At 40.1% G+C, this 24,645-nt stretch overlaps 1 protein-coding gene across 6 annotated transcripts in view; it reads right to left on the bottom strand.

The window, feature by feature from the left end:
* Nucleotides 1-24,645, bottom strand: part of PKN2 (protein kinase N2) — a 51,006-nt gene that overhangs the window by 9,166 nt on the left and 17,195 nt on the right. For 2 of the 6 annotated variants that reach the window (XM_083743310.1, XM_083743311.1), the window contains exons 2-18: nucleotides 19,017-19,317; nucleotides 16,137-16,288; nucleotides 14,428-14,545; nucleotides 12,568-12,713; nucleotides 12,261-12,474; nucleotides 10,120-10,305; nucleotides 9,306-9,415; nucleotides 6,061-6,204; nucleotides 5,888-5,963; nucleotides 5,403-5,574; nucleotides 5,079-5,208; nucleotides 3,634-3,791; nucleotides 3,470-3,545; nucleotides 3,139-3,230; nucleotides 1,754-1,930; nucleotides 477-539; nucleotides 116-192 (exon numbers count right to left, since the gene is read on the bottom strand). In XM_083743310.1, the coding sequence (XP_083599436.1) occupies nucleotides 116-192; nucleotides 477-539; nucleotides 1,754-1,930; nucleotides 3,139-3,230; nucleotides 3,470-3,545; nucleotides 3,634-3,791; nucleotides 5,079-5,208; nucleotides 5,403-5,574; nucleotides 5,888-5,963; nucleotides 6,061-6,204; nucleotides 9,306-9,415; nucleotides 10,120-10,305; nucleotides 12,261-12,474; nucleotides 12,568-12,713; nucleotides 14,428-14,545; nucleotides 16,137-16,288; nucleotides 19,017-19,317 (2,392 nt within the window). Of the gene's footprint in view, nucleotides 1-115; nucleotides 193-476; nucleotides 540-1,753; nucleotides 1,931-3,138; nucleotides 3,231-3,469; nucleotides 3,546-3,633; nucleotides 3,792-5,078; nucleotides 5,209-5,402; nucleotides 5,575-5,887; nucleotides 5,964-6,060; nucleotides 6,205-9,305; nucleotides 9,416-10,119; nucleotides 10,306-12,260; nucleotides 12,475-12,567; nucleotides 12,714-14,165; nucleotides 14,546-16,136; nucleotides 16,289-19,016; nucleotides 19,318-24,645 lie in introns of all 6 variants that reach the window. The other 4 variants (XM_083743312.1, XM_083743313.1, XM_083743315.1 and 1 more) reach the window with 3 other exon arrangements.

Raw genomic sequence — 24,645 nt, 5'->3', positions numbered from 1 at the left:
GAAAGGGGAAGTAGAGGGGCTACCACTTTTAATCTGAGGCAGTAATTGATAAAAGTGGGTTGCAAATTCCCGACTGCTATTATAAGCCACTGAGAAATACTGTTGAAAAGCTTACCCTCTTTGCAGAGGCCAAAGTCCGCTATTTTCACAAAACCTTCTGTATCCAGCAACAAGTTGTCTAGCTTTAAATCTCTGCAGAGAAGAAATTAAAAACAACTCATTCTGACCACGAATGGAGACAAACTATACGGGGAAAGTATTAGCTGCAAATACTCAAAATTGTTATCCTTTCTGAATTTAAGGTGTTTGGAAGTGGCATTTGGAAGGTTTGTGTAAACACCCAATGCAACTGTCCTCCTCTTTGCCACATGAAAGAGGAGGTAACATTGTTAATGTATCCGAGCAAGCATGGTATATAAGGCAAATGTGTAAGAATGTGAAATGAAACAAAAAATCTAAATCTTATGCAAACTTACCGATAAACTATCTTGTGCTCGTGTAAATATTGCAGTCCGAGAACCACACATGCAGCATAAAACCTGTTTGCAAAGAAATATAAAAGAGGCGAGAACTGACATGTTGCATTTTTTTATACTCATACAAAGGATAACTTTTGAAAAATAGGCGACCAGAAAACCTTCAGAGCAACGTTCAGTACCAACAGAGGAGTCTTTTCAGGCTACTTTACTTTGAATATGGGTTTCTAAGCTTTTAATTAAAAAGAGCACCACACCTCAGTAGCAGAGGACATGTTTGCATGCAGTAGGTCACAGGCTCAGTCTGTGGTTCTCCAGTTCACAAGGAACAGGTAGACAGCAGGCAGTGGGAAAGGCCTGGGACCCAGTGGACCATACTGGGTTAAACAGGACAATCTGACCCGCTATAAAGCTTTCTGCCTGTACTCCTCAAAAAGCATGATACCAGCATCTGTGTCATGAACCTCTACCTGGCAGGTATCAGCGAGCGAAAGCAGCATCTGCTGATACAACTAGAACAGCTCCCTTGATGAAGCAGGTGTGCGTGGTAGGATAAAGGTAAAGGGGCCCCTGACCATTAGGTCCAGTCGCGGATGACTCTAGGGTTGCAGTGCTCATCTTGCTTTATTGGCCGAGGGAGCTGGTGTACAACTTCCGGGTTATGTGGCCAGCATGACTAAGTCGCTTCTGGCGAACCAGAACAGCACACAGGTTTGCTACGGGAGTTCACCCCGTCACAGGGATTCGAACTGCCGACCTTCTGATCAGCAAGCCCTAGGCTCTGTGGTTTAACCCACACGCCACCCATGACTCCGCGTGTTAGGATACTGCCTGTCAATTGAAGTCCTGTTGTAGCCAATTATGCCCCCTGCAGTCAGACAGGAATTGCCTAAATCCATCAGGATGCCGTACAACCTAAGCTCTGCCGGCTTCCATTAGCTCTACACAGATTTCACTAGCATAAGTCAACTGGGTGCAGGAGCTACATGCCATGTATCTAAGGGACGTATGATACAACATTTATAAGTTGGTGTGGCTATATGCAGGCACATCTTCTCAGCAGCAAAATTTCCTCTCCCTTGCAGTTAGGGTGCACAGTTAAGAACAACTAGGGTTTCCTTTAAACCAAGTTCTGAAACGTGAGGTGGCTCCCAATCATTTAGCAGAGGAACAGTGTTACTATGTCTTATTGGCCCTGCAGAGTATTCTCTCACATGGCAAGCACCAAACCCAACTTACTTACGCCACAGCCTGAAAATATCCCTTTTGTTACTTACACTGCTCTTGGTTCGGAAAAGACATCCGTGTGTATATGCATCATGAGGTCTCCTCCAGCTGCGTACTCCATTACAAAGCACACGTGATCGTTGGTTTGGAAACAAGCAAAGAGGTTCACCAGAAAGGGATGCCTTACGCTGTTCACAGTTTCAAAAATTCGCTTTTCACACATGAGGCTGAAAGCAGAAATGTTTTATGAGGTTGGATCAACTATTTATCTTCATTACATGGGTGACAGCTGCAAGGGATACATGCACAAAATCCTAAGAGTTGGAAGGGGTCGCATGGGTCATCTAGTCTAACCCCCCTGCCATGAAGGAATACGCACCCAAATGGGGATCAAACCCAAGTCCTTGTCATTATCAGCACCATGCTCTAACCCGCAAGGTGAAAGCCTAACTGCAATGAGGCCACTGTAACCGCAGGCTTCCAGCAGAAATACTGAACTTACTGCAATTAATACAGTGGACCCTCGGGTTACGTACCGCTCTGGATACGTAATCTTTGGGTTGCAAAAGTGACAAACCTGGAAGTGTATTCTTCTGGGCTTCGACGCATGCACAGAAGTGCTCTATCGTGCCACGTGTGTGCGCAGAAGCGGCGCCTCTGGTTATGGATTTTTCGGGATGCGCACCGAGCCCCCGAAACAAATTAAATTTGTAACCAGAGGGTCCACTGTAATGACAGTGACCCACAGGTAGCAAGAGCACACAAGGCCATCAGGACTTTTTTGGTGATATGTGGTAAATGACAACAGTGCCGAGTTCTTGCAAGTGGTATGATATTAATGTGATATATATATATTTTTTAAAAAGCACAGCAACAATGAATGACGAACAACTACACAATACGTTCATGCCCTCTTGTAGAGAGAAAGACAGAGAAGGTTGACAAGCATAAAACCCAAGGATAGGCTGGGTACTATTTCTTACTGACCCAAGCACTCACTGTCATCCTACATTTACTTGTAATTATGTTGTACCGGAGATGCTTCCAAGTGTGTGTGTTTAAGGGTCAGGTTTCAAAATCTGGCAATTACAGCAGCCCATGATCAAGATCTAAAGAGCTGCACAACTAGTCTTATACATCAATGGGGTTTTCAGTTTGAGTTCTGAAGAGTGGCACCATCTTCTAAGACACGAAACATGGAAAACTGCTTTTGGGTTATATGGCAGGATCACAACATGCCTTGTTATAAAAACTGCCCCTCTTAATGAGTATTTTCTTTTTTTTATGAAATGAAATTAAGTTTTTGCAGACCTGAAATAAATTATGCAAAAATGTTAATAATACAAGCCCTTGGCCCCACTCAAAGTAGTAGTGTTGGTCTGTGGGTTTAGCGCACATTCAGATTTAACGATACCTGTCCTTCACACTGACTGACCTGTCTACTTCATCACGAGCAACAATGTCTCCTTTCTTTAAGGCTTTAATGGCAAACATTTCGTTTGTATTCTTATATTCAGCCAACAGGACCTGAAACACAAAATAATACTCAATTTGCATGCTTTCCATTACATTTTATGTTCCAAACTTGCAACTGTTGTGCATACGTTTAAAAACTTGCTTCAAAGCTGTGATAAATCAACAAGCCTATTACTGAGCACATAGTGAAATGCTACAGGGAGCTGCAAAGGGAAGTGGGTTAAGAGGAAGGAAGGGGGAAAACATGATGTGGAAAGAGACAATATTGTAATTTTAGCTGTCAAACATACCTTTCCAAAGTGTCCTCTACCCAGTACAGCACAACACCGGAAGTCTTGCAAACTGAATTGAAATCTCTGTTGTTTTCTGAAATGCAGCAATTTTAAAAAGTAAATGACAATTTCTACTCAGTATTGGGTAGTTATACATCAAGTTAACATAAAAGAGGACTTACCTTCTATCTTCGGGCTCTCGTATATTATATTCTATATCAGAATTTGAATTTTGAGTCTCGCAAATAATTTCCGGCTGAAGTTTGGGGACAAAATTATTTCTGTCATTCTCAAAATCAAATGTTTCTGCATCCTGTGAAATGTGTAGAAGAAAAAAAATCTGAAGATTTAAAAAAACAAAAGTTGCTAGAAATTGGAGAAGAGTAATGTTACAGCAGTAGGTCTTAAATTTAGAATTGTGGAATTCAGAATCTCAAGGTTGATTCAAATGCCTTCTAAAAGAGCCCTCGAGAAACTATATCTATTTGCTAAACCTCTTGCACTGTTTGTGATAGGACGTGCAAAGACAGCACAGAGGAACCCGGTCTAAGAACTGGTTTAAGAATGCTATCATACAAGCTACCCTACACATATTCATGTTTCCCACATAAATGAAGTTGAAAAAAAATAAACAAACCCTCTTCCATGTATTACTGGGACACCTGCAATCAATTCTTCCTAGCCAAAGGCAACCTGGCATTTGGGTATTTCTAAACCTAGTTTAAGAACACATTTTGATTTTGATTGTTTAATTTATACACCGCTTGCTTAGTATGTTACAAGTATGTCTAAGCGGTATACAAAAAACTGAAGCAACAACAAACAACTTAAACAAAATATTACAAAAACATACAGTTACATGTAAAATGTTACAATAACACAAAGTTGCTAAGATCTACAAATCAATATCCATTCATTTTCCTTTTGATACTCAACCTCTGGGTTTTCACCCAGGGTCCAAGCAAACTCTCCGCTCACCCACAAAAGTCTCACAGCATTGATCTTCAAGTGCTTGAAAAGGTCTGTAAGATTCTTTATTAGGAGACAAGACTACTTCTTTCTGTATTTGAACAATCCCAAGCAATGTGGCAGGGACTTAGGGGAACCCTGTTTAGAATGCCATCTTTAGAGGGAGGGAAGAAACACAAGGAGCCAGGCTTTCTCAGTGAAACGTGTCAGTGTCCATCCCTGCTTCTTTTAAGAAGTCTTAACAAATGTTTATTGGTTTGGCAGGGTTTTCAGAACCTGTGAGCCTTGTTGATCATTAAATGCTTGTTGACAGTTCTCTGGTTAAGTTCTAACTTCAAATACTTCTTTGGTCAAGTATCTACTACCTCAAATGCTAATACGGTGCAAACGAGTTTTTGCAGTTCAGCAGTTATTTAAAAGAAGAGGTCATGACCCGATTATAAGAACACTTTAAGCTATTACGCAACTCGGTTGAGAAAATTGCACAGAGAAAGATCAGCTGCAGAACATTGTGCATAGCAACCAATTATTAAAAAGTAAAGATGTCATTAAAACAACAAATCAAGAATACAACCTGTGCTATTTGTAGGTCACATTTCTCACAAACCTAGACACAACAATTTGTGCTATTGTTTTAAATCTATATTAGAAGTCTTGCCTGAGTGGGTGTAGGTGGAGCCTTTGGCTCAGGCGAAGGTTCGCTAATTTCTCCAAGAGAAGACGCACGTGGAGGAGTATGTGGGGGTTCGGGTTCAAGTTCAAACACCAGTTTGGCTACAGGGGAGTCACTTAAAAGAAAGCAATTCACTTGGTGAGCATGGCGACAATTTAGGAAAATTTAAAAAATACTTCATGCTAATTGATACTTTTCTCTTTTTAAAACCGGAAGAAGGAAATTCAAGAGGCGTAAATAAGCTTGTGTTTCCTTCTACATCACAGGAGTTTTGCCATATAAGCTTGCTTAAGCATCTCAGCCACTTACCTAGTTGGTGATCTTAATTCAGGAATGTGCGCATCACCTCCTGCAACTGAGGCAGGCACAGCTTGAGGGCTGAAGGTGCCGGTATGATTTACTGTAGGAATAGCTCTTCTCACAAGCCTTCCCCAAGTGGCAATATTAATATTCATTTGAGGAGCTCTGAGAAATGTTTTGCCTGTGGTTAAAGAAAACAGAGGGCACAAGTAATCTTTTTACTTATCACCAAAAGCTATAATTAAAAGAGAATTCATATTCATTAGTTTATTATTTGTGATGAATAAAGTGAACATGTCACATATTCCACATTTTCCTGCTTTTTTTTTTTTTACAAACAGATTTCACTATTGAAAGCCCTATCTACAATTTCTAAACAAATATTTTTACACGAAATTCTGACGTTTAGCGTCAGCATCCTTTTCAGTTAACTTTTGAGAATATAAGCCTGTATTATGATTAAGATACAACACCGATTTGATGAAATCTGTTACCTTGCTGCTTGGAGAAAATTTTCTTTTGCCTTTGAAGTTTTGGTCTTCTTTCAATAACTGGATTAAAAAATGTAACCTGCAATTCAAACAAGATGTGTTAAATCGCAAAATAATGAATCTTGGAAATCATTCACAGCCTTTAATAATTTTCTTTTAAAAACGTTGGCACTTACCTCTGCAAATAGAGTACCCTGGGGTTCAAGATAGAGACACATTCCATGTCGCTGGTTGTCTAAGAAATCTTCTAACCTCAGAAACTTCACCGCACAGAGAGATCTCCAATCGCGCCAATAAACAGAAATTTCTAATTCACGTGACTGAAGGGATTTGAGGAGGAGGAGACAATGTTAATTTGTGCAGCTGCTACAGTTCTAAAGATTGTATCCAATACACTGACTCCATAAGTGCAAGTGTTTATGCTTGTGCAATGGAAGTTCCCCTGTAACCCTCTCCATTTCCTTCCCAAATCTGCTCTGGAGGATTGGGCAAAACCCCAGAAAAGATTGCGGGTGGGCGGGGGCATGGGGGGAAAAGAAAGGGGAGTTCCGCTGCACAAGTGTAAATCCTTGCACTACCCAGATTAGGTGCTACATTCCATGCAAGTGAATAGTGTACACATTCCCACCCCAGCACCACCTCACCATGGGAGCTGGTGACTCTGGCATGGGAGGGGAAGCACTGCTGACCCTATATACATGTTTCACTTACTTCATATGAACTAGCCAGGAAGACATGCCTATAAAAGAATGGGCATTAACAAGTGACCAGAAGCATTCCATAGGAACACAGAAAGCTACCATATATCATGTCAGACCAGGGGTCGGCAAAGTTTTTTGTGGCTTGGGCTGGTTCATGGTCCCGCAGACGCCACGGTGGGCCGGAGAGTGTATGTGCATGCAAACGCTATTTCAGGCACTCCTTCCGGAACAGAGGAGGTGTGCACAGCTTCCCATTGGCTGCAGGAGCTTCCTGCAGCCAATAGGAAGCTGGCCAGCATCATGGAAGGCAGTACCCACTGTGCTCCGTGGCAGTTTAGCATAGCACACGGGAGCCAACCGAGCAGGCGGTGGGGATCCATGGGCCGGTTAAACGACCCCCATGGGCTGCTTGTGGTCCATGGGCCTTAGGTTGCTGACGCTGTGTCAGACCATTAATCTGTCCAAATCAGTTTTCTCTACACTTGACTGGCCGTGGACCTACAGGGTTTCAGGCAGGGATTGATCCGAGCCCCTCCTCAAGATACTGGAAACCGAACCTGTGTTCTACCACCACTGCACCACGGCCCCCCACCAAATGCAACAGTGCTCAGGGTGAACCTAGGGTTTTACAAAGCCCTTTGTAAAGTGTGTTCCAATTTAAAATGGCTACTATCAAAACACCCGCATACAGAGTCAACAACATTTATTCTAATGCAGTCCGTGTTATGAAAGACGAGCCGTGAAATATATATATTTTTACAAGGTGAAATTCTTGCCTTGCACAACCGCTTGAAACAATACCCATACATGCAGAACAAACACTACAGGTAGCTTAATTCAGTGTGGCACTAGATAGGCTGAAAGGGAATGATTTACTACAGGCAATCACAGGCGCGGATAAAAGGAAACTCCTGCAACTTCTGTAATATATAGCCTGGATGACAGTGCTGAAGGGAAGAACACTCTGGCCTCTGCTGTCGGTCAGGGGACCAAGGGTCACTGAGAGGTTGCACCTCCTGCCTCAAAGGAAGAGCAGCATGCAGAGGGGGAGTTGAGCCTGTCCCCATCCATCAGTCAGAGAGTGAACAGCTGAAGGGAGCTAGATTCCTCCTCCCTGCCAGAATGAGCACTTGGCTCCACAAGACAATTGCTCTGGGACCACAAAGCTCAAGGGAAGCTTTGGGCTACTGGAGGCTGGACTTCTTGCCACCCAAGAGCATGCTAAAGACCAACATGGCCCCATCCATCAGCCACGCTTTTCCCTTTTGCGAAAGGAAACATGTAGGCTTTTATTTTAAATAACTGTACACCACTTAGAAATTTTTAGGCATTTCCATCAGTGTTTATTGACAACAACCACCACCAACGAAGGAGAATCAGACACAGGTAATTCTTCTGTTTCAATTCACAAATATAAACGGGCTCTCCCAATCTCCACAAAATCCCCTGTTATCATTGGATCCTATTTAAATGGAACAATTTTCCGTTATCACAGTGCTTCAAGCCATCTCCATTTACTAACTTGCATTGTTTCTGCCTAAGGAAACAAATAGTCGGCATGTGTGAATTTACCCCCAACACTCAAGACCACCTTCGTGGCATGTATTCATTCCAGAAAGTTAAAAAATATTAACAAGCCTTCAGTTCAAGTGCTTAAACTGCACTGATTTCAAAGGAATTTAAAATACACTTCTGTTGCCCAGAATTGAACCCTGCACATTTTAGCTTAAATCTCCTTCCCGAAGAAAGAATTAGTTGGGATATTAACTTCAAAATCAGTTCAATTGATTTAATTTTTTTTTATATAATTAATGGGCTGTATTTTTCAAAATAATATTCTGGAAGAATATGGTATATATTTAATTTTGGAAGAAATTTTATTCATTGGCCAAATATCAGTTTCCTTTCACCCTCTCACATTAAAGCAACTGGCAGACTGTGAAAATAGCAAATGAAGAATGTTGTTGTTGTTGTTATTTTAAGAATAATTGTTTGACTTGTTTTAAACCTTTATTGGCTAGATCTTAGAGCTTTGTTGTTTTCCAGTCTACAGTGGACGCTTGGGTCACAAACGTGATCCGTGCGGGATGCACGTTCGCAACCCGCAACAGTGCATCTGCGCACTCGTGGGTTGCGGTTCGGCGCTTCTGCGCATGCGCAACCCCCGAAACCCAGAAGTAACCCATTCTGGTACGTCCAGGTTTTGGCGGGTCCGTAACCTGAAAAAACACAACCTGAAATGTCTGTAACCCGAGGTATGACTGTATCTACTTTCAGGTCTATTGAAATAATTTATCTAACCGGAGGAAATATTGTTTATCACTCGTTAAAGTCTACAATCACTCTTAACTTCATCCTCAAGAAACTGATAAATAAGAGCCATAAATCACCAATAGTGGGGGATTTATTACAAAATACAGAGAATTAGAATCCTATAGAATGGGATGCACTTCTGCTTATACAAGTGCCCTCTCAAATTTTTGCTGACTCCTCCAGTCCCCTTGCTGCAGATTTTAGTGCCTCATAACATCCTGTTTCAAGTAATACCCCAGAACTTGGAAGTGGCTTTTCAAGGACCAGCAGAAGGAGCAGGGTAGCAAAAATCCCCCACAAACAAAACTTCAGATCCAAGCCAGGACCTCTCTGTGTATATATACAGACAAATAAACATAAAATTACCAAGTTGGTAATCACTATTAACACAATAAAGAGGTCCTTACTCGGTCTAGCTCCAGTGTAAATTTCTGATCCCATGACTGATTGGAAATAGGCTTCCAGCTAGTTTGATCAACCACCGTATTGTCCAACTTCAAAACAGCACAGATTTCGTCTGTAAGAAAATTACACAAACTCAGCTTAGAACTTTAAGAGGATTTTCAAGAAGTAAAACAAGCAAAACATGCAAAGACTGGTTATGTGTCTGGAATGGAAAAACAAATACAAACATTACGAGCTGCAAGAATCTATGGCTACTGTTAAGTTTACGATTATTTTAAACGTCTTATGTTTAATGTCTTTGCTTCTTTTACCCTTGCTAAATAATGGTGAATGTTGACACACTCTCCCAGTTGAAACTCCCACCAGTTGAAGTTTCCCAATCCATTGTGAGTGGGGTTCAATCCTTCGCTGATAAAGGACTTGACACTGGTGACGGTATTTCCTGCTGCTGCTGCAGCCTCCCTCCATCTTTCCTCACCAATGTGCCTGGCAGTGGTGATGGAAGCTGGCACCAGGGCTCCTGCTATGCTCTGGAATGCTTTAGCAATGTCTTACGTGGCAGCACCCCTGAGAAATAAGTTCTCAGGATTCCCAAGCCAGTGTACTTTTCAACCTACTTAATATTTTTTAGCATTCACGGTCCTATTCCAAAACAGGAAACTTGTTCAAGACCTCGGCCTGAATGATCTGATGTGCTTGAGTATACCCCTGTTAAGTAGTACTACTAATAACCCAATTTTACACGTATCTACTCTTACTAAAAGGCTTCATGAAAGTGTTTTCTGAAGATAAAAGCAAAGGTAAAATGTACTGAACTGGACAAATCATCAGTTTTCAGGAGGTTCCGACTACTCCCACTTTTACTTTTGCTTGTTCGGCTCATGAAAGATGATCTGGCTTCACTTGGACTCCATCCAGGTAGAGTAATGGATGTGGCTTTTGATCGACCGGGGACATTCTCCAAAATATCTTGGCAGCCCATGAGCCTAACTTCCAAAGTACCTAGAATGAGATCAGATTGCCTTGGCTCATATTCCTAGCAAAACACCAGCTTCAGCAAATACAAATAGCTCATGAATGGTAGCAGGACAGGTAACTCACAAACTTTCAGTCTTGTGGAGACGATCTAAAAGCACAAACCTTATTTCTTAGCTAGCCACAATGTAAGAGCTGCTTCACACAATGTCTATGAAAAATAAGCATACAGATATATGGGTGGCAGGGTACCCTGATCAAGTGTTTCCCTGGCACACCTTCACAAGTTTCACAGCACTATCCATGCCTTTTGAAACATACATTTGTTTTCATATATCACCTTTCTCAATGTGAGGCCTTCTAGATGTTGCTGGATATAACTCCCATAAATCCTTGGCCAACGGGTTGATGGGAATTGCAGTCCAAAATTTCTAGAGGGCAACAGTTTGGGAAATGCTACCTTACACACTGGGGGATAGTCAACCGAGTGTTACTCGGAGTAGACCAACTGAAATAAATTAACAAGATTAAGCTAAACCCATTAATTTCAATAGTCCTACACCGAGTAAAAATTAGCTGAGTACCACCCATCATACTTTTAACACAAATACAGTAAAAAGGAACATTAATATTTAAAGAAAAAATGCAAATCAACTTTTACCATTTCAACTTTGACTTACATGTGAACTTTCAATGTGAATTTATTTGGCAAGGGACAGATTGTGTGCGCAGGACAACGTATGTAACGAGCTAGTTCTGCTACAAGTTCAGTTTAAAAACTAAAGTCATTTTGGGAAACACAAGCTAACAGCTGTGCTCGTGCTTCTAATTTGGTTGTTTATTAAATAATTTAGTAAACAACATATTAGGAACAGAGTTTTTATTCAACACCTGCTTCAAGTTAGCAAATAAAATCTGCAGGGATGTATTTAAGATCTTCATTAAGCATACGAAATATCTTGGAATTTATTTTCTTTATGAAGTGCTGCAATTACAGACACACACACAGGCTGTCTAGAGGAACTGTTGGACTATATAGTCTCAACTTCCATAACCCCTGTGCAGACGTTTATTCTTGTGGAATACTAACTCTTAAATTTCTTATATTTAATTACTTTAATCTAGAAAACCCATTAGCACAAGTAAATGGGAGATGCATTTTTATACATTGCTGCTATTTGCAATTCTCTCTTCACGTTATTAGCAAAGTCTTAATGCTTTGTAGAAATCTCCCTTTAGGAAAAACTTAATTTCCATCACAACTCAGTTGCATGTGATTAGGACCATACTTCATCTCTACTGCCATGTCTGATGGTTGACCGGTGAGAGCCCACAACCCCCCACGTCACCTAAAAGTGTAACGCGAGGAATAATAGAGCAGATGTTCTCAAAGCATTTGGGGGTATTAAAAGCATGATATCAAGGGCTTCTAAATTCTGTGTTAGACTCTGCTAGTGGATAGTAGGACTTTGTGGGTCCCAAGAATTGGCTTGGGGGGTAGGGCACTGAAATCCTTTGCCTGATCAGTTGTTGGGACACGGGGTTGGATCCAATGCTTGGCAATCCACAAGTCTCATGCAGCATACTTCTGCTTGGACAACACAACTTCCCCCCTCTCTTCTGTGCCCCACCCCCCATACCCTCAAAATATGTCCCAGAGGAGAAGATTTTGGGGCTCCTGGGGAGAAAGGGGAAGTCCCGTTGTGCAAGCAGACCACTGTGCACACAGAGTTGGACACAAAAGTCTCCAATATTAATTAGTTTGCCAATTCCGATTACAAAAATCCTTTGGGTTTTGCTGTGCTAGAATAGCAAGACCCACCTCTTAAAAGCACCAACCACAAGAATCTTCTTAACCAACATAAATGCAAGCCACTACTCAGAAGTTTGAGGTTAGTCAGCAACTGAAATACTCACAATTATGCAATTAGCGCAAACAGAAACAATAACAAACATTTCTAGAAAAAAAGAACACCACAAACCTGTTAAAGCGGCTGGCTTGGATAGTGTACTATATTGATTCTGTGTAGAGATCATACTTTGACGTGGACTTAGTGTTGGTGACGAAACAAGTGAAAGTTCTTCTATAATAATACTGCTTTTGGGGTGGTTTTTAGGGAGTTCATTAAGTCTCTGTTCTAGTGAATACTTTAAGAGGTCCAACTTCTGGCTTGATTCATTAAATCTTGCTTGAGCCTTGTTTGTGAAAAAATAGGAAAGAAAACCGCTAAGAAAATTGTTGAAATAGAACTGTTTAAATTCAGATTTTATTTACTCTGTTAAAATTACCTCTGAGAGTGCTTTTCTGTCAGTAACTTTTCCAGATCCGAGCAACTTCATAACATTTTTTGCCCCTTCTGCTACTGCATATTCTATCCTAAAATGATGCCGCAGTTCCTCCATTCGGAGCTCAAGGGGGCTTATAACAGGTTTTGCTGCAGGTAAAAGTACACACAGAGATATTTAGTATGCATTCAACTAGCTTTTTAATATGGTTATCTTAATACAAACAACTGCTAAACATTTTGACCACAGAAATACCGGTAATTAAAAGTCCTAGCCTAGTTGGTGAAAGAAGTGAGATGTTAAGTTTAGGTTACAATTTTCAAAAACGCAACATTTGCCAATGTGAAGACCTCAGGAATACCTGTGGTCCTGAGACCAAGTGGTCCTTTTGCATGCAACAACTGATAGCACTGCAGCATATTTTTAGGGTAGCTGCATGGTGTCATGGGATTCCAACTAAACATGAAGGCTGTTGAGACAATATCCACCTTGCTGGGTTATCTCCAAATCTGCACGTGGCTGGTGTTGGTCAAACAACGCAGCTTCGTAGACCGTGCTTTGAAATTGGCTTGTTTTGAAAATGGCCAGAATTTGTGATAAATTCAAAATCCCTAGCTTGCACGCAAGGACAAGTCAAGATTAGGGGAATCTGAAACAAAACCCTAGCAAGGTCTTCTCCTGCCCACACTGGAAGAGAGGAGAGCATGCAAGCTTGAGACTTCAGTTAGCCTCTTTTCAGCCTGTGAATGTAAGGCAAAACCATGGCTGAGTGTTATGTGCTAATGCAGCCATGTAAGTTGTTATAGTTTGTTTCCTTCTCAAACCTTTAGCTCACGCTCACAATTTTCTCAGCAAGAAGGGCAGGAGTTGCAACATTTCTGTTGGTGCTACTGAACTGGAGTGCACAACTCATTTCACTCTGAGGGTCTTCCACAGTTTCATTAAGTGGGCTACATTGCTATTTTACTCAAATTGTTACAATCAACTCGGTTTGCTCTGCAGCCTATTCCATGAGCCCCCTATTTTCTATGGATGGTATCACCTTTCTCAACCACCATAGGTTTGCTTACTATCTCAACAGTTGCTCGCTCTCATGGTATCTCTCCACTACTTCTCTCTGTACTCCTTAGCACTCTTCTGTCTGTGGCCCAGCATGGATTTCTCTTGACTCCCATTTCCCCATCCATCTATCCACCCACCCATCCTCCTTTTCTTCTTTGAATTATATCCTCTGCCCTTTCATTTACATTTCTTCATGGAGAAAACACAAGACCCACTCTCCCAGCAATTCACACACTGAGGGAGTCTTCAATTCTGTCTGGCTGCAGATGATGGGAAATCTGGTGCCCATATTCCATTACAAGCTTCTAGCACAAGATTTATGAAGGACACGGGCCATGCAGAAAGCCTTTACTAGTGCACCATGCATGCCTGGTCACATTTTAAATTAATTTACCACGTGCAATGACCCACTGTACAGCAGGCCAAAGGCACCACTCAGCCAGGCTATTGATGGCTAGCTTTCTAACCTTACATGTGAATGAGCCAGTACATCTGGGAAGGGCACTTAAAATGTGACTAGGCATTTGTGGAAAGCTTACAATTTGGGGCTTTCCATGTGGCAAGAGTCCCGTATAGATCAGGTCTTCGGGGGAGAGATGAAACAATACAGATGTAGAGCAGCATACACTATCCCACACCCACTTTTGATAGAGTTGGGCAAGCCAGAGAAGTTGCCACAGAGTGGGGCTGGATTGCCAACCATGGGGATTTAGAATTTTCCCCAGGGTCGAGGGGGAAGGCAAGATCCTATCCAAGATTCTATCAACAGTATAGAGAATGTTCTTCTCTTGAATGCTTCACCATTATCAAAAGCCAATTCGTTAGTCTGGACTGCCTGAAGTATCTGCATCCTTATAACTTCAATTTTTGTCTTGCTGTCCTGAAGCATCTGTTGAGCTGTCGCAAGAAGCTTTCTATCCTAAAAAGAAAAGAAAGATGCTCTTAAAATATGAATTCTGGAGGGACATCCAAGTAACAGCAGCTTGCGTTGTCTTTTCTTGACAAATTCAAGGCGATTCAGAAATCACATAGTTTTGCGACTATTGTGTAATACATTTTGCTGTTTCCTTCCTCCATTGTATTTCCCCCTCAATTTATGTTTTATCCACTTGTCAGAACTTTGCATCAAATACTGTATTACTGCCTCTTTAAATTTCTTTCTTCCTGCTATATATTTTAACCTATCACAGACCTTGCAGAAGATGGCAGAGTATTAAAAATAAAGTTTTAATAGGAAAGTAGATCCCAGCAACCCAATTGACTTGAGTGGAAGCTTTCAACATGCAGAACTGCTGTGCTGTGGAACAATTCAAAGTTCACACAGAAAGCAAAACTAAAATGTTGCACTACTGTACTCTGCAACACATTGCTTATCATCAAAGGGCTCCTGTACTGATTGTATTGTCAAGTGGACAGTATAAACTTATGACTGGAATTTCTGCAAGCCCTTGAAATTGTTATCGGCAGTCACTGATCCCCAAAGTTAAGGACTTGCACCATAAAGTCATTTGCATTTGTTTGCCAGTAGAGAATGTGGAAGATGTTTCTTCAAATAAAATATATGACAAAACTATCCACACTACTGGTAGAGCTTGTAAGGGAAAATAAGGCTTTTAAATATTTGAAGTAATGGAAAGGAGCTTGGAAGAAACAGCTTCCCTCCATGTTAGAAGTGCTGTAGTAAGATTAACAGCGTAATTTAACATGTATAACTGAAACAGTGCTTGGAAAGCTACAAATTGAGTTTCAAAAAGGTCAGGGAGCCATCAGGAAGCAATTCAAACTGCCAACTCTCAGTCTCTGCAATCCATTCAGATCACTTATAGTAATCTGCATTTCTTTTGTTCTTTCGCCACATGCCAACATCCTGGTTCCAAGTTAGGGTTGCTGATGAGCACTATTCCTGGGCTTGGGACAGATGTAGCACTTCCAAAGTGTAAGAACGGGATGGGCGAAGGCTGTTTTTTTAAAATAAAAAGCTACAGCATAATCCGAGAAGATGTTCAGTTGGCACATCTTCTCAAAAGAAGCCAGTACTCAACCAGCGAACAAAAGATTCCTGCCTTGCTTGGAAACAAAATGAATTTAGAAACTTTGTTTTAATGCAGCATATGATGGATTTTCCTACAAGGCATTTTGTCACACTACCCGTATCAGGTAGTGATATAATATCAGGTTTTCAGAATGTATCAAACTCCCCAACATTTTTTCGTTTTTCAAATAATGTGATGCACGTATGATAGCCTATTGGGATCAAACATGAATTACTTCTAAATGACCACACCACTCTTTATGGAAGTATGCATTTCTTTAACACTGTCTGGTTTACCCAAGATTAATAATAATAATAATAATAATAATAATAATAATAATAATAATTTATTATTTCTACCCTGCCCATCTGGCTGAGTTTCCCCAGCCACTCTGGGCGGCTTCCTCAACTGAAAAAAAAGTCATTTGCACGCAAACTGGAAAGATGGTAAATTTAACTGGCTTTTCATAAGTCTTACCTTTGATGAACCATTTGAATACATGTGGATCATATTCTCTGCACCTTGTTTTACTTTCAATTCTATATCCAACTGTTTTTTTAAGGCCATCAGCCTGTTGTTGGTTGGAAAACGAGGGTCACTGTTTGGTGTATCTGGAGTTCTGGGGCAATCTGTGTATTACATATAATCAAACCAAACAACAATTATTCTAAATGGATCTATGCTAGATTAAAATAGCAAAATGTCAAAGTATTAAGATTAATATAAAATTATTTCAGTTAGCCAAATTATTTTAGTAAGCATACAGTACTTCTACTAAGAAATCTTTTATATCTTTGCCCAAGATTACACCTGATATCTACCATGCTTTCTATTGTAGTAACTTTTCAGTATTTTGCACTGAATGTCTAATTTAAAAACAATTTTTTTGGTTAGTAGTAACTACCACAGAGATTACTAAAAGCAATCAAAAAGCAGAACTAGTTGTGGCTTTTATAGTTATAAAACTATCCATGGACTGCATCAACAAACTGTATAGTTGCTTTACAATAATTTTGGTGCCAGTGACAATTTGCTTAATCTTATGTTTACTGATTATGCATTTACTGAACATTAACTAGTTTCCCATTCCAACAAAAACTGTGTCCATCATTATGTCCACTACAGGGAACACCTTGAAAAAACTTCCACACATCTAGAGATATTATCAACATAGAAGGAATATGAGATACAGAGTATGACTTAGATACAATCCACTAGCCTGTGTTGTTTTGATTTCACATTTGCTATACTGTATCTCCTTTTACCATTCCTTCCAATTTTTTTTGTTCTTCAATATTCTCTCCAGTTATTCCTTTCCGTTTCTCACTGTATGCATACACGTGTACACAGACACGCATCAAGCAAATATCCAGAGAGATAAATAAAACACAAAATATGAGGTAGGTGACAAAAAATGAAGCACCTTTTTCTCTCAGACGCACGCTACTGCTATATTTTCTCCACTGATTCTCAGAAGCATGAAAGAAATACAAATATTTCTTGGAAAACATGTCTGCATGTGATTGATATTGGACATAGAACTAAACAACAACAACATAGGTTCCAACAAATAATGGTCAAATATCTGGTTACAACCACACTATTTATTGTACTTTGTGTTATTCAACTGTTCTTTCCAGAAATATACACTTACAATATATGAAAAACACTTTTTCTGTCCAACGGAATAATCCAAATTTACATAAAACAGAGAGCTGACTAAAGTCTTGGGCAATGCTAACATGGAAAGAACATTTATTTCATGTTGTTGAATTTCAATCTCCACAGAAAACTTGTTGAACCTAATGGCTGATTCAACACTGCCACTTTTGAGCAAACTACCTCATGACTGAGACTTAAATGCCAATCCTTCCTCTAATCTTCCTCTTCAAATAGCTGCAGAAATAGGTTCCTAGAAAATTAGGACAGGATTGTAACCAAGGTAAAACTCTTCAAACATGACTATATGCTTTGACAAGCATTTCCGATACGGATTATATTCAGAAGCTTACTAACAAAATGAATTAGTTACAGCAAATATTACATTCTCTATAGCATTCTAACAGGAGTGATCATTTAAAGGCAGAAGCCTAATACTATTATTCAAAGTGCTACAAAGTTAGCAAATGATAAAAACATTACTTTTTCAAATTGTTATTGTTGCAGTTGAGAAACCAAAATATAACAGGTTTTTAGATTTCCTCATCTTCTAGCACTCTAGACAATAGTTTCCTAACGTCCTTATCAATGCACTTCAGTAATTACCAATATAAAGATATATATTTTAGTAATCTGTATGGCCTGAAGGGCACACTTGGTTGCAATCCTAATCAGGTCTACTGAATGGCAAACTTGATAGTAGACTTCCATGTGCATACCAACCAAGAAAAACCCCTCAAATGGCCCAAGACCTGCCACTGGGTTGATTGTGAGTTCACAAACTAAACTTAAGAACCGTCACTGGCTGATGCAGTGTTTGTACGCGAAGAAAACAGCAGCATTCTTAAAAGGTGATGGCAGAACCGTCCCTAGATCATTATGTTGTGAACAAAGAGCTGGCTCTGACACAAAGGAAACAGAGCCTACAGAGGTGGATGGGGTGAAGTGGGATGACCTGGTTGCCTGGGAAACAGAAAGCCATCCTCTCAACTCTGCTGACACAAGGAGGAATGGAGAGGTTCCATGCCCAGCTCACACACAACACAGCTGCTGGGATTGAGGAAGCACCAAGTAGCCGCACTGTCATTGTGCTGGGGATACCTTCTCACGCTCCCAAAAGAGCAGAGCTGCTTGCAGGTCCTAGAACAAAACTGGGGAGCACGTACAAGCCAGAAGCCTGGAAGGGCCAGATCTAGGTATCACTAGCTGCTCTGCCCAAGTACAATGGAGAACCAGGGATGATAAAGAGTAAGACAATGAAAGCAGGGAGTAAGAACTAACCCCCACATGGCCATGAGGAGGAGGAGGAGGAGGAGGAGAAATTTATACCCCACCTTTTCCCCTGCTGCATCTGCACAAAATAGGAACACTACAAAGCTGAGCTTTCAGTCTACGCAAAAGAACACTGTTCTTTACTGAGACTTTATGTCCCTGTGTGACACTGTACTTAGACCCATAGTTAATCTCTGCTTGATTTTGCTCAAAACACCTGCAAAATAAGTGACTAGTAGGAGCATGAGCAGTATCTTCCCGTGAAAATTAAGCTGCAGGATGCTATCTGTATTACTTTAGCAGTAATATATATTTTTTTTAAAGTTTATTTTTAATATAATATGCTTGTTTGAGCTTTAGCATCTTCAAGGTTAAATGTTGAGGATGATTTTAAGTACCTCCATTAAAAAACAACCACTCACTTACCTGTAACATCTTCAGGTTCTGTTACAACAATATGAGCGTTTAATTCCTGTAATTTATGATGCAATTCTTCTAGTTTCTTGTTTGATTTTTTCAAAATATTGTCTACATAAGCCAGGTTTTTTTTATCTGTAGTGACCTTCCTGAGGTTTTCTGCTCCTTCTTTGATTTTAAGTTCCTTCCTTATTTCCCGTTTTATTTGGTCCTTTACTTCATCCAACTTCTGCTGTACCATCGTGTCCGAATAGTCCACTTTTTGTCCAATGCTCACACTCTCAGAGACAAGAATATTTCGCACATCTCCCTACAGGAAGAATAAAAAGCACAAGAGTTAATTAATGACTTTGCCCTCAATACTCTGTAAAACTAATACTCATTTTAAGAGGCCTTTTACTAACCACTTGTTTGAAAATGTACTACAGGGGCAATGACAGTGTTATATGTTGACTGACAACACTTAAAAGTAACAGGTTTAAGTTTCACAACACCTTTCATGTGCCTATTTTTAACAGAAGTCATTTAAGTTCCATTGGATTTGCAAAACATGCAGACTCTGTTCAGATATGCTTGAAAACTAATAGTCTAACACAGCAATCCTAGGCATGTCTCAGAACTCTCACTGAGTTCAAAGAGACGTCCTCCCAGTTAATTACACAAAAGATTGCCACCTTATACTTGTAGATTTCACTGTTTCGAAGGTGAATTTAGACAATTATTAATCCAAGTAACAATGATGTATTTATGCATATTTAGCAGATATGTCCCATGATGAAACAAAGATTAAAAAGCATTATTTTCACAGAATTGAATCTGGAATACAGAGGCAGGTATGTATGAGGTTTGTCTCTGGTAATCCCATCAAAACCACAAGGTATTTTAGTCACCATGCTATAATATAATCATATGCCTTCACCACCCTGAGATGTTTAACTATTAATTGGGGGTTTTTTGCAGGCACCCCATATATGTATATCAGAAATGGCATAATCACATTATCACTAGGATGACAGAAAATGAGTAAGAGTCCCCTATTTTTCCAAAGACTCCTTCCTTCTTTGAACTTGCTTCAACCGCTCTCTGAACACAGAGGACAAATTACCAGTAGGTTTGAGAAGTGCTGAGGTGTTAGTCCAGTATTACTAAATGTGTAAACAAGTCCTTAGATTAATGCTGCAATATTTTCAGATGCTACATGCACAGAACCTAGGCATTTAATAAGTGCTTTCCTGTAGAAAATTTCCTGTGGGACGCAGGTGGCGCTGTGGGTTAAAGCCTCAGCGCCTAGGACTTGCCGATCGAAAGGTCGGCGGTTCGAATCCCTGCGGCGGGGTGCGCTCCCGCTGCTCGGTCCCAGCGCCTGCCAACCTAGCAGTTCGAAAGCACCTCCGGGTGCAAGTAGATAAATAGGGACCGCTTACCAGCGGGAAGGTAAACGGCGTTTCCGTGTGCAGCTCTGGCTCGCCAGATGCAGCGATGTCACGCTGGCCACGTGACCCGGAAGTGTCTCCGGACAGCGCTGGCCCCTGGCCTCTTAAGTGAGATGGGCGCACAACCCCAGAGTCTGTCAAGACTGGCCCGTACGGGCAGGGGTACCTTTACCTTTACCTTCCTGTAGAAATGCTTCATACATACACAATCAGCTATTAAACAAAAAGCTAGAGTCCAAATCCCGGTTAAGTAAATATAAAGTCATACTGTTAGTAAATACGAGAGTCTTATTAGATAAAGATGATCACATACAATCTTGTACTATTCTAGGTTTTACACTGCAGAACCTACAAAGCAACTGCTTCCATCAGTTACTAGGAAAGTGTTGATGCACATTTCATTTGGAGAGGTGTAGCCAATCCAATCTTTGAATGCTTGTCACATTCTGAATGCTGGCTATTATAAATTAGTAATACACATTTCATCACGACAGGAGGGTCAAAAGAGATCTCATATTTCCAAAGATTTGGGTGCAGGGGAGTGGGGGCAATGAAATGTTTAGGAGCCCAGTCAATAGTGGAATTTAAAAAATGTTCTTAATATGTCAATTACTTACACAGCAACTGCCTTCTATATCATTTTGAAAAAATTCTAAATTAAAAAAATGTTTTTTAAGAGTAAAAATGTTTTTCTTAATATAAAATCCAAGATGAACGAACTTGGGGAGGGGGGACCCTGAATATATTCAGGCAAGTTAATGTAATATTTCAAAGATTAAACACATGCTAACTGTATGTCTTGCACAACAATCATAATGTTAACTAGCACAGTGTTATCAAATGATTGAGTGGTTCAGCAGCAAATCATACAAGTATATGTAGCATTCAGAATGCTTTTTCTAAATGCCCTTGTTTGGTGAAAAATAACGCACATTAAACTATGTTTGCGAGAAATTTCTCCACCAAATAACCATCCAATTTCACCCACAGATGTTCCCTCCTTCCCTCAGTATAGTTCATAGATAATACAGGAAGCCACAAACAGCCAATTTTGGTGATATATTTTGGCAACATAATATATTGGCTCATTTATTTTTTAAAAAAGTTATCTGTCTCCACAGGTTCAGGTATCCAACAATGTTCTCAAAGAATATCAACTATTATTTTTCTTTCTGCACAAAGAAATGCTAAAAGTCTGATATAATTAGTCAACCTAAGACTTACACAATCCATTACAAGCCTAGAGTTCTCATGGTCAACTACCCTGGAGAAAGCTGCAAGAATGCAACATTATATTTATTCCCCATGCCTCTTCTAAAGCAACACAGTTGGTTAACATACAGAACATGAATGTTTGGTGCAGTACTATATATAGCAAGAGCCATAAAATTCTCAAGGTTCAAAAGGCAACTGTAAGTAAATATAGTAAAGATTACCCTAGCAGTAATCTCACATCCATTATTCTGACCACAGAACCCAAACAGTGACTGGAGCTTCCAAATGTAAAAGCAAACTGGTTTATAACTGCTTCTGAATGTTATGTGTTCATGCTAGTGACTTATTTTGACCGCAGTGGCACTCTAAACTCTGCTTTATGCAGGGAGGTGGACATCACATTCGTCTATGCACTGCTACAGTGACATGAGAGCAAGAGAGACTCGCCTCTTGGCTGGGCATCCTCCTTCTCTTTTCCTTCCTGCCCCCAAACTCGAGCAGCAAAATGCTCCCTCATTTGCAAAGTACAGTGACCTCAAGATACAGAGTAATGGCCATAATTGTGATTTGGCAGTTAGATGGCATGTGCCATCATATTTTACCTATCACTTTACAGTGGTATCTCGAGTTACAGATGCTTCATGTTACAGACTCCACTAACCCAGAAATAGTACCTCGGGTTAAGAACTTTGCTTCAGGATGAGAACAGAAATCATGCGGTGGTAGCAGCGGGAGGCCCCATTAGCTAAATGGTACCTCAGGTTAAGAACAGTTTCAGGTTAAGAATGGACATCCAAAATGAATTAAGCTCTTAACCCAAGGTACCACTGTATTTATCTTTGTTCAGGTAGGATTTTATACTATTGTCTGAAATGGCTATTAAATTCAGAAGAAACCATGCTGTATATTATTCAGAAAGTAAAGCTAAACATTTAGCAATCTGCTAGAGATCTAGTATTCTGTAGCCCTTCCAAATATTTTATACCTCTCTTATAAGAAGTGTTGGAAGATATCTGCAAACTCAAGATCCTCTATCAGTTCCCCCCCACCCCTGCCCCCTGAACCACATACATGAGTCATTTACCAGCAGAATGTGTTAGTTTATATAGAGTGCAAAATGAACAGGAGCAGAGAGATCAAAGTCTGTGGTACTTCCTAGGATGAAGACAGACTACTACCATGGAATTGAAAGCATCAGGATTCCAAAACTGCAGCACTAAATTGAACCAACCTTCATTTAAAATGAGAATCTCAAATTTCCACCTGCTAGCAAGACTACATAAACCCTGCAGTCCTAAATTGATCCTACAGAATGCAGCAGAGTGACTGCTTTGATAACTATTCTATCTGCACTGTTTATCTAATTTATTCATTGCAGGGAACAGTCTAGCAGAGAAACGATATGCTTTATGACATCCACTGTGCAAAATGGGAACCGTGAAAATTTCAAATTCAGACAAATACTGTAAGTTATAAAAGCTATCCACATATGCTTGGATTTGCAGAATTCTGACTGCGTAAGCAGTTACCTTACTACAGAACCTAGAGCTTTAGGGATAAGAGCACTACATGACTAAGTCCATACATTCAGATGGGCTTTAGATTTACTTTGCTTGAAGAGGTGTTATCCCTTTGCCCACCACATCGAAAACTACTTTAAAAACTGACAAAAGTTGATGGGAGAGAGCCTCTTGTTGGAAAACAAGTCAAAATTTCCAGTACACTCTGGGAATCACATTGAATTTCCACAAGCATCTCTCTTGTGGAAGGTAGTCACATTATTTTCGGTGGAGTCTTTCTTTAGATGCTTTCTTGCAATGTTCATTTTTTAAATGCTTAAAATGTTATTATTGTGAAATTTCAAGCATGTAAACATCATAACATAAAATCATATTTATATCCAAAGTTACTTCAGGACTTTCACCACTTCTTCTCCCCTTGAAACTCCCTCTCCGCACTACAGTATTCTGTAGATCCTTACTGAAATGATTCTGCATTGGTTTCTATTTACCCAATACTGTCAGAATCCTCAATCTGGGATTCACTTCTGAATTGCTCATGTTCAGGAAGCTTTGCAAAATGGGAAACTGAACAATTTTAACCCAACCATTTGGTCGCCTTTAGATTTCATCATGCCTACAAAGTATACCCAATGGGTCCAGTCCAAATATGACTGGATCATAGTTATATTAATAAATTACACTTTAAACTAACCACAATTTGTCTACTGTAATCACAAACTTCACTTAGTTTAAATTCAGAAGAATGTATATTCAACCTCCTCCATTGGTGCACGCCAGAGGAAAACAGGGAGGAATACATGAGCCCAACGCTTGAGCAAGCTCATTTACATTGCACTTTGCCATGGTTAAGCATTACATTTACACCGGGCCACCATCCCTTGATTCATGACCAGCTACAACATGCAAGGGATAGACATGAAAAAGGGAGGAATCATTCCAGCATATAGACTACATGCAACTGAAATATTTATCAGCGCTTAAATTTCTAATTCACAGTGATGCCCCTCTCTAATTTCCAAAAATGACCAGACAAATACAAGGCAAATAATTTTGAAGTAAGGGTAAATGCCTATGCAGATCTCTTCTTATCTTGTATGTCATATACAGAAATCATCTTCTAACAGGAAAATCCCAGTGCACAAGTGAATCAGCAAATGTATATGGGGCAAGTATTATTTACAATAGTGGTATGGCTAGTTAAGCAAGTTTGCATGACTCAGATTGATATTTATACCACTATATACAGGTACCAGATAAAAGTCAAAATAAAGAGAGCTCCAGCAGTTTAGCACTTGAGCTTAGTATCAGGACTGTAAAAGATGGCAAACATTATGGGGGAGTGTTAGCAGACCAGACCAGGTATATGTGCCCACACTTTGTGCAAGTCAAAGAAGGGATAGGTTGCCTCCAAATCAATACGATTTTTAAAAATTGTTTGCAGCTAATAGACATTAGAATGCAACACAC

The sequence above is a fragment of the Podarcis gaigeae genome (assembly GCF_964106915.1).
Source record: "Podarcis gaigeae genome assembly, chromosome: 6".
NCBI classification, from domain to species: Eukaryota; Metazoa; Chordata; class Lepidosauria; order Squamata; family Lacertidae; genus Podarcis; species Podarcis gaigeae.
Note: the sequence above shows the minus strand (reverse complement) of the source record. Positions and strands in the feature narration are given on the sequence as shown.